This window comes from Cystoisospora suis, assembly GCF_002600585.1.
Source record: "Cystoisospora suis strain Wien I chromosome Unknown contig_5289, whole genome shotgun sequence".
Taxonomy (NCBI): domain Eukaryota; phylum Apicomplexa; class Conoidasida; order Eucoccidiorida; family Sarcocystidae; genus Cystoisospora; species Cystoisospora suis.
This window is the reverse complement of record NW_027158079.1, coordinates 34,584-43,426: the sequence shown is the minus strand read 5'-3', so window position 1 is coordinate 43,426 and position 8,843 is coordinate 34,584. Positions and strand designations below refer to the sequence as shown.

Below are 8,843 nucleotides of genomic sequence, written 5' to 3'. Positions count from 1 at the left end.
TGTTGACCGGAAAAGGGCCTGCCTTTTTAACGTCCTCCTCTCTATCGACAGGAGGAAGCTGTCCAACTACGAGGGCATCGCGCGGCAACCGCGTATCGGGGCCCACAAGCTCGACTCGACCTCATAGGCTTCTTGTAACTGCATAACTCCCTGACACCGTCCAGCCAATCGAGGGCGAGCTTTTTCTCCCCCGCAGCACTGGCGCACAGCCTCCTGTCTGTCTTCAGTCCCCGGGAAACCGCTCTAAGTCTCACATCTCCGACAACTTCATCCAGATTTGAAGCCGCCTGCCGATATCTACCCCCGGGACGTCTCTCACATTCTCTGCCATACCCGTATCTTCTACATTGTCCCCGCGTGCTCTCTCTGCACGTCTGGCGGCTCGGTGAGAGCGAGTAGCGGCCGCAGTCCGACAAGTATGATGTGTTGAAGGTCGATGCTGTGCTGCATATCGACCATCCATTTCCAATATAATCGAAAGGAAAGTTGTACTTCCTCGGTCTCTGGTACCACGGACGATTCCTCCCGGGCATCCCAGTGAACACCTATCACGTGTAGCCACTCGACGTAGGCAAAATCGCCACACCTGAGAGCAATATCCCCGAGACAACCAGTTTCCAAGTAGAACCAAGAGTCGGGCAGCTTCCGAGTCGACTACATACGGTAGTGAATAGGACAGAACCAACCACACTTGCGGGAATGCAGAGCGCTCTTGTCCAACCGTTTGAAAACAAGCCGCGACAGGCACAAACCAATTCCCCTCACGTCGTCTAAAGTATCCCAAATAGGGGGGTCCACGGCCAGATAGAGTCACCGAAGGCAGAGAAATTCGCGAAGCTACGGTGACACCTCGGTTCACCTCAAATGGTTCACCCAGGTTGTTTCCAAACGCTAGTGCAGTGTGAAACTGCAGCCGCCCACACGACGTTTGGGATCCCGGAAAAACAGAATTTCCTTTTTTCCCTGAAAGCCCAGAAAAACTTCGCACAGAAACCAGTCCCAATATGGGGCCATACCGCTCAACCAATCAGCTTGGCGGGCCAGGGCGCCTTCCAAGCTGCAACCCCGTACCCGTACTCTACCAAGAATACTACTGAGCTGGTGAACTGATTCCCGAAGTCCACAGCGCGCGCATGCCATCGGGTCGGTTGCCGGGTCACGGCACTACTTTGTTGTGCTCTCGAAAGCGAAGGTCACGCATTCACACAACCATCCGAGTCCGTAACCGGACTCGTGTAGCACGAAGATCAAATAGCAAAGCACAAAAATAACAGTGGATACGTGTGAGCTCCGCCGCGCCTCAGCACGATCGAGAGCAGCCGCGATGCTCTCTTCCCATCGCTATACTAACGAACTACAAAGAGGAGGAAAGAAACTAACTCCTTCGTCTCTTCCCCTGTCCCGCGTGTCGCTGTCTAGTGCGACACATCGGGAGAAGCGTGTCTCTTCCACCGTCTGCCCAGTGAGCGGGCTCCTACCAACACTACGGACTACTGCCGATTAGTCTACTACGTAGTGTGTCCCGCTCTACGGGGCTATCCTCGCACTCGGCTCTAGGGAGGACTAATCGGGCTATCCCAGCACTCGGATCTCAAGGAGCACCAACCGCGGTACAGACAGTCTAACTCACGAAAAAGGCACCTGTCGGAGACAGTCGTTCGCTGCAGCCGCAACAGTGATAAGTGCGGCTGCCCCCTGTCAACTTGCGTATTGTCAGCTCCGACACACTGAAATTCCAACTTCTGACACTACTTGGGCGTACCGGTTGCCCCTTTCAGTAAAGGGGATGCTGGAAAAGCAGCCAGTCCGCTCCGCTAGTTCGGACTGCCCAGCGCGATCCCCACTTCGCGGGATGTCGAACAAAAGTGTAAAGTCGACAGTCCTCCTACCCGGCTGTTCAGTGAGTGGAGGGAGTGTGCCCAAAAACGGCACGCCAACGAGCGCTATACAGCAATTAAAAGGGGATAGTGCCTTGAAGGCTAAGTAGTATCAGCTACGACTGTTGACAAATGTATTGGACGAGGTCCATGGTACATGCACGTCAATTTGTCACCTACGGACAAGCAAAACGCCTTTCCACGCTGACAAAAGCAATGAAGGCTTCAGGGGCTGCGAGCCAGAGGCCTCGAATCAGATGGGCCATTCTTTACTGCGAAGATGGACTAGTACGCCTTCCTCGGAGATTTTAGACCATACCATCGGGTGAGCCGTATGGCGACGTAACCGCCACCTGTTCAACAGCGTGGCTCGACGGCTGGCCTACAAGCTCAGAAAGCCGCGCAGTCCAACCGAGGACCTCCTCATACAGCCGTGCGAGAATTTGTTCCACGGCCTCGGCACGACTTTCCAGGTCATCGAGTTCGTCTTGTCCAATACTGGACTCCGCTTGCTGACCGAGCAGTAGCTTGAACAGTTTTGCCAGTTTGGATATGTCGGGACCCGGTTTTTCTGTCTTCGACGGTTTGGTCAGAAAATTGCCTGCTGGCTTGGTGGTTCGTTCGATGAAATCGCCGCCTGGAATGGTTGTTGCATTGGGGCCGGTAGTCGTTGTTGAAGTTGAAGTTGTACTGGTAGTTGTTGTTGAAGTTGTACTAGTAGTTGTTGTTGAAGTTGTACTGGTAGTCGTTGTTGGCCTCGTAGTCGTTGAAGTTGTAGTAGTAGTCGTTGTTGGCCTCGTAGTGGTAGTAGTTTTTGGTCTCTTAGTGGTAGTCGAGGTTTTCTTAGCACAAGGAAATTTGGGCTTTCTCCACTCCCAAGAAAAATCTGTGGCATTGTCACTCGGCTCCTCCTCTAGGGACATGTCGCAGCTGGTGTCAATTTTATCGACCTCGGCGCTGAAGGCAACCTGCTGCACTTCAGTGTTTGCACTGTTACCGCGCCCAGCTTCCTGCGCTCCAGCCGGAAGAGCGACCAGGAATAGAAGTAAGAAACCAGCCAATGCAGTTCCCCGAGCCATTTCTTCTGTGTCGTAGGAAGGTAATTGCGAATGCGCCCAAGCTGCAGCGCGAGCTTACTGCCAACCACGTTGGAAACTGCCTACGCCGTCTTCTGCGGCCGACGGAAGAACGCTTTGCCAGAGCAGACTCACGATGTGGACCGTCGCAACGCAGCTGACACTAGGGGCGCGAGAGCGACTTGACAATGAAGTGGCAAAACATTCACGTCTCTGGGGCTCTCAAGGGGTCACTGCGTGTACTCTTCTGCTGTACTGACACTAGGGTCCGTACTCATCAGGGAAAATAGGGGCGGGGTGAACTTCAACTGACACGCTTTCGGGGGCGCGTCATCTCTGATCCGTAGACAGATTCTCACCCCCCGCTAGGTCCCGTGTCGTTGCGCAGCTGTCTGTCCGGCGATTTGCTCTGCAACTGACACATCGAATAAACCAACTGCGGCTTGAGTTCGCCGAGGTGGTTCCTGACCACGTCTTTCACACTTTGGCCTGACCGCACTGCGGTGCGCAGCGCAGTGCGAGCGCCATCCGCGTGACTATCGTTCAATGGCGACATCTAAAAACGCCCTGCATCCGTCCTTTATCTTCTCTAAGAGCCGACTAGACTGCCAACTTAGCCGGCAACGCAACAGTGCCGCAAAAGCTACCTAAGTGACAGACCAGTGGCTCATCTCTTGAAAGGCTCTACTTGCCCTAAGGGAAGCATTGCTAGTTAACAATACATCCCGGGCTAATGATCACGGTGCGCAGCCTGACATGACTGTCAAAAGACTGTACGGTCCATCGTAGATTCTCGAGAGTTCTACCATTCACGCTGTGCGCCGGTTGAGTATTCCGCGTGGCTGGCTGCCGTAGTCGGGGGAATTCAGGCGCTTACAACAACGATTGCACTTCCCTATTCTGAATGGGGCGTGTAACGAGCAAGATTCGATAGGACCGAGAATAGTCTCGGTGATTTTCAGTTCACGTAAACGAGAAGGCTTTCGGAGGACTGAGAACCGGACCGACTCACGCTGCTAGACCTGAGTGCACATGCGGCCACCGGCCTGAGAAGTCAGTATTCCCCCGGAGGCTTATCACCAATGTGCAAGGCAACAGCTTCTGTGATAACGGGAATCCACCCATACCTGGCGAGACACCACAACACAGAGAAGACAAAAAAGAAATCCACCGCAGTACACGAGTGCGCTTCCTGGCCGACGCGGCAAACGTACTTGCTGTCCTGCTGCACACCGTAGTCACATCAGCTGCCTTAAGGAGGAAGACTCGTCTGTTGCAAACACAAGCGCGACCATCCCAGGTGCTCACCTCGCTTTCAGAGCTCTGAACGCGGATGACAACAGAAGTAACTGCACTGTCAGGTAGAGGGACAGCACAGTTGTTTCATGGACTGGTGCCGCCTCCGACAGAGAGGAGCTGATACCCTTGAAGTAGATCATGCTAACGGTGTACTGCAGCATGGAGATCATAAGAGCCTGGTGACAGGGAAACGGAGAGGCAGGGCAAGACAGCTCTCCACGTCATGCGGGTCTTCTGGCTTGCTGGCACTCTACTCTTTTTTCCTCATCCGAGCCGTGCCGTTCGCAGCCTACCGTCATCGTGTGATGGCGAAGGAAGTAAGATGGCCGCAGGAGTCCTTTGTTCTTTATCAGCAGCGTATAAGGGCCAGCAAACGTCAACAAGGAGCTGCAGGGAATGCTGCCATAAACACTCAGACAGCGGCCGAGAATTGACCACAGGCGAGCTGCTGAAGGGAGAGTGGTCTGCAAAGCGGGAAGGAAGGTCTGCAGAGTGCACACATTCACAGGGACGGACACACGTGCTCCACCGCGTCCCTACGGTGGTCTCTCATTGTTTAGATGTCGGCACGGCCCTTCCACCTACTTGAAGCAACTCCAGGTTAGGCAGCATATACACTCCGGCAGCTGCTATTCGGTGTAGGAGCGATGGCATCTTGAGACGACTCCCGGAATTCTCCGCAGGGTGAAGCGGTGTCCCATCAGAAGGATCGCCGCATACTCCTTTCCCGGGGCGGCGTGCAAACGCCGGGAGCCGGCTAAACAAACGGCCGTTTTTCTGCCGAAGGCCAATCCATGTTGTGAGATGCTCACACCCGGGGGCAGGCGACGGAGGGATGGGCTGCCCTACCGTCACATTCGGAAGCTTGCAAAAAGCGCTTCTCGTTCGACAGGCACTTTCGTACGCTGCAGAGGAAGCCCGCACACGACGGCTATAGAGGCATCGCGCTGGCCAGTTAGAGCGCATGGATGGGGCCAAGAGAAAAGCAAGTTTTTGCCGGGCTCGCTGTGAAGCTGGGAATCGAGGCTTCAACCGCTGTTTGACAGCGGTGAAGCAGAAAACTAACTCGACGTTATGAGGTGCAAGGGGGCGCGTCCTTGGGGGTGGCAGGAGACAGTTCGATGACAAAGTTGCTGTCGCCTCGGATAGGGACAGAGAGGGCAGCACACGAACCGTAAAAAAACAAAGGACGAATGTCAGGACACGACATAGCTGTCGAAGCCGCGCCGTGCCTTCCGAAGACCGCAGTGCATTAGCTGTCGCTCGGTGTGCCTGCAGCTCCCCAACGGTCTGCATAGAGCGCGACGGCACCGGATCCCGGAGCTGTCGGCTGCTTTCTTTTACATATGGAACGGCACAGCCGCCGCGTGCATCCTGCCGTACCGGCTGGGGCCTCGGCATTGTAACACTGCAGTCGCCTCTTGTTGGGCACCATCTTCTCACAGGCGAACCCAGCTCGCGTCCCAGTGAGAAAGGCTGCCAGCGAAAGGCGAGCCGGCGCGCCTGCTGTATACGCAGTCGCAAGTCGCTGAGATGTCTCGTCTACTCACAGGCAGGCGGCAGGTGAGCAGTTTCTTAGTCCGTTCTAACCAGGTCAAGAGCGGAAAACCCGCGCCGGAGGTGCCAAACTGGGCAGGCTATCCCAGATGCAGAGAATCATCATGACGGTGGACCTGGTGGTCCGGCCTCTTGTGCATGCCGTCCGTCGAACCCCGGAAGGTGTGGGCCCGAAGGCCCGCAAGCGGGCCTCGGCTAGAGGCGCCGGAAAGAATTTGTAGAACGATGAGGCTGCACGCTCGGTTGATGTTCACAGACGACCCGGCAAACGTGAGAACGATCTTAGTAATGTGACGTCGGTGTCTGAAAAAGCAAGTGCGACTGTTGGGCACTCGGGAACAGTGTGGATGCAAGGCGAACGTGGTGGGCGTCAGGCCGGCTTTTTCTAGTCTTGGCCTTTCCATTGAGCTATCCGTTGTTTTACGGCGGCTTTCTTGCAGAATTCCGAAGAGTCTTACGAACCCAGGAGCTTTATCTACAAGTCCTGGTGCTTTCCGCCGCAGGCACGGTCGGCCGTAGACCTTAGCGCTCTTCCTGGCTCTGTCGTTGATCCTGATTCTACATGATGTGCTACGCCGGGAGTGGATGCAGGGCCTCCTTCTCTCGAAAGGAGCGGAGCCGCTATGACACTACAGTGGTCACCGTGTCGCTTCTACTTCTCTTCCTATTATCTACTGCCGTCGCCTCGCGCGGCGCGGGTAACGATGACTCCATCAGTGGAGGCCCGGCGCACCGGTCCGCAGTTCAGCAGGAAATCCCTGCGGATCTGTGGTCGGACAGCCTGTTTGAGGAGTTCCGGCAGTCATATGATCAGTATATGCGGGAATGTCCTGTCTTCTTTTATAGACGTACTTGCGGACAGAAGAGCAACGGAGAGGTCCAGGTCATCGTACCGATGGGCCGCTGGAAGCTTGAATCTCTACTTGCCGAGGAAAGAGTCACCGGGTTCATGCTGTTTCTTCGGTTCCTTCTCGAGACATTCTGGCGAAAGGTTGTGAGGAATTACGCAGCAGAAAAGAAGCTAGTAATCTTCTTGGACTTACAAGACGTTTCAATGACGCAAATGCTGTTCATGTGGGGCGGTCTCTCTCGCATGTTCTCCATCGCCAAGCACACACTGAAGCGCTGTCCTGGGAAGAGTTGGTCACGCACCTACATAGTAAATGCTCCGTTCGGCATGGGGAAGCTGCTTGACCTGGCGTTCAGCTTCGTACCCTTTCGTCGAAACGATGTGGCTGTACTACGGTCGAACGAAGGCGAAGACGCCAACAGATTGCGCGCTGACGTGGGAGAACGCTGTCTGTGGAGAGGATACGGAGGAAAAAGCAAGCTTGGGCTTGACAGGTCTGAACTACAGAAGGCTATACGTCATTTTGTGCAGACAGGCGAATCCGTAGTTGCCCCCGTAGTCGCGCAGCCGGGGTCCGGACCGCCCAGCTCTTCCGATCCAGAGGAAAGACTGTTCGGCTCAGTTACTTCCACCGGCCCTGGGCTGCCGCTGAGTAACTCAGTCCGTGCCTCGGATTTGGCAACGCAGCATCCGTCAGATTCTCTTGACGCATCCTCCCAGGTTCAGGAGGCAAGCGCTGTTGAAGGCACCGTAAACGTACGGGCAGAAGGGGAACCTTCACCGGAGCAAGGGAAAGACGGAGCTATCATCAATGACGAGGAAGCCGCAACACAAAGTAGCGATGGTGTGAAGGAAAGGAGGCGCTAGGGGGCAGACTGCACGTGATGCAACCTAAATGGAGACATTGACGGAACTAAGGTGCTCCAGACGTGTTTCTACGACGATTAAGTACCACTATTTAATGGTAAAGGCGTCAGATCCTGTCTCGACGATGCGTCGGCCACGATCAGGGGGAAAACGTTTTTTGCTCCCGCACTGGCGTCGTGACTCCGGCGCCATCGAGGACTGAACCTAATCAGCCTTGCAACTGGAGTACACTCATTTCTCACCCTTTTTCTTGTGGCTTGGTTGGTAGGCGCCGTGCCCCGGGGCGTCTCGGAGATGGTGTGTTCCGGGTCAACGGCGGCACCGGCGTGCGTGCCGTAGTGGGATGGCGCTATCCAGAGTTTGTAGCGCAGAGCGGGACCTCTTTCGTGCAGAGAGTAAATTCTTGCAAGGGAGACTGCAGCAGCTTTGTTGGTGTGCTAGGCGGGTTGCTTTAAAGGATACGTAGTAACACGCTTGCACCATCGTTCCGCGGTGCCCGTGCAGCCCTCACGAAGGTGGCGTCCAGCTCTGCAGCAGTTCTGCCCTGCATGCACGTGGCTGACAGTATTGCCCTCTAAGATATCCTCAACACTGGCATTTTATTCTGGTCAACTGTCTTGACCTCCAGACTTGTGGCTGCTGAGGTGTACGCTCCTCACAGGCTTTACTGTTCTGCATTGTCTCCATTGCGAATTCGCGTGTGGCATCAGCGCTACTTTCTGACACCTCCCCGTGTTGAAGCAGAGGACTCAGACGGTTGAGAGAATGCGAAGAAAAACTGGGGATAATGAATCGCGAAATAAGCGACAGTCGAGTTTAGAGGGGGGAGCAGCAGGCGGGATGTAGGAGGGAGCCTGCGGACATGTGCTTGGCTTCAGCCGAATCACTCATTTCTGTGTTCCTGGAATGGCCTGTGAACGCGTCCACATCTTATGTCGCGGGGTAGGAGAATGGTCGCAGCATGCTCGGAGCTCCGGCTTGCGAGAAGTCTGATGCTTCCCTCATCATTAGCTCAGTGTTAGAAGCGTATGCGCGCAGGCGAAATGCCGGCGCAGCTGGAAAAGACTGTTACGTGCAACTGCGGGCAAGGTGGGATGGATCCAGGAAAAGGTTCCATGATTTTTGAGCAGTAATACAGGTGGTTCTCTCAGCATACCTGCGCTACGTCACGAACGCCAATCAGGTGTACGAAACCGCTGACAGGCGGCGCGGGGCGAACGAGTGTCAAAGGATGTGTGGATCCATGGCAAAGGGCGCTCGTCATTTGGGGTATCCTCTGTGGGGGGAGACTTCTGTAAGGCATTTGTCAGCCGCACA

At 55.1% G+C, this 8,843-nt stretch overlaps 2 protein-coding genes across 2 annotated transcripts; one reads left to right on the top strand and one right to left on the bottom strand.

The window, feature by feature from the left end:
• Nucleotides 1-324: 324 nt before the first annotated feature.
• On the bottom strand, nt 325-6,184 carry CSUI_009090 (apicoplast import protein). The gene is made up of 4 exons (XM_068069209.1): nt 4,838-6,184; nt 4,546-4,737; nt 4,262-4,428; nt 325-4,080 (listed from the first exon to the last, which is right to left on the bottom strand). Exons 1-4 carry the CDS (start codon nt 5,651-5,653, stop codon nt 4,008-4,010), a joined length of 1,248 nt encoding a protein of 415 aa, XP_067918820.1. The 5' UTR covers nt 5,654-6,184; the 3' UTR covers nt 325-4,007.
• CSUI_009089 (uncharacterized protein) lies at nt 6,019-8,797 on the top strand. The gene has a single exon (XM_068069208.1). The coding sequence runs from the start codon at nt 6,372-6,374 to the stop codon at nt 7,524-7,526; it is 1,155 nt and encodes a 384-aa protein (XP_067918819.1). The 5' UTR covers nt 6,019-6,371; the 3' UTR covers nt 7,527-8,797.
• The last annotated feature ends 46 nt before the right edge of the window (nt 8,798-8,843 follow it).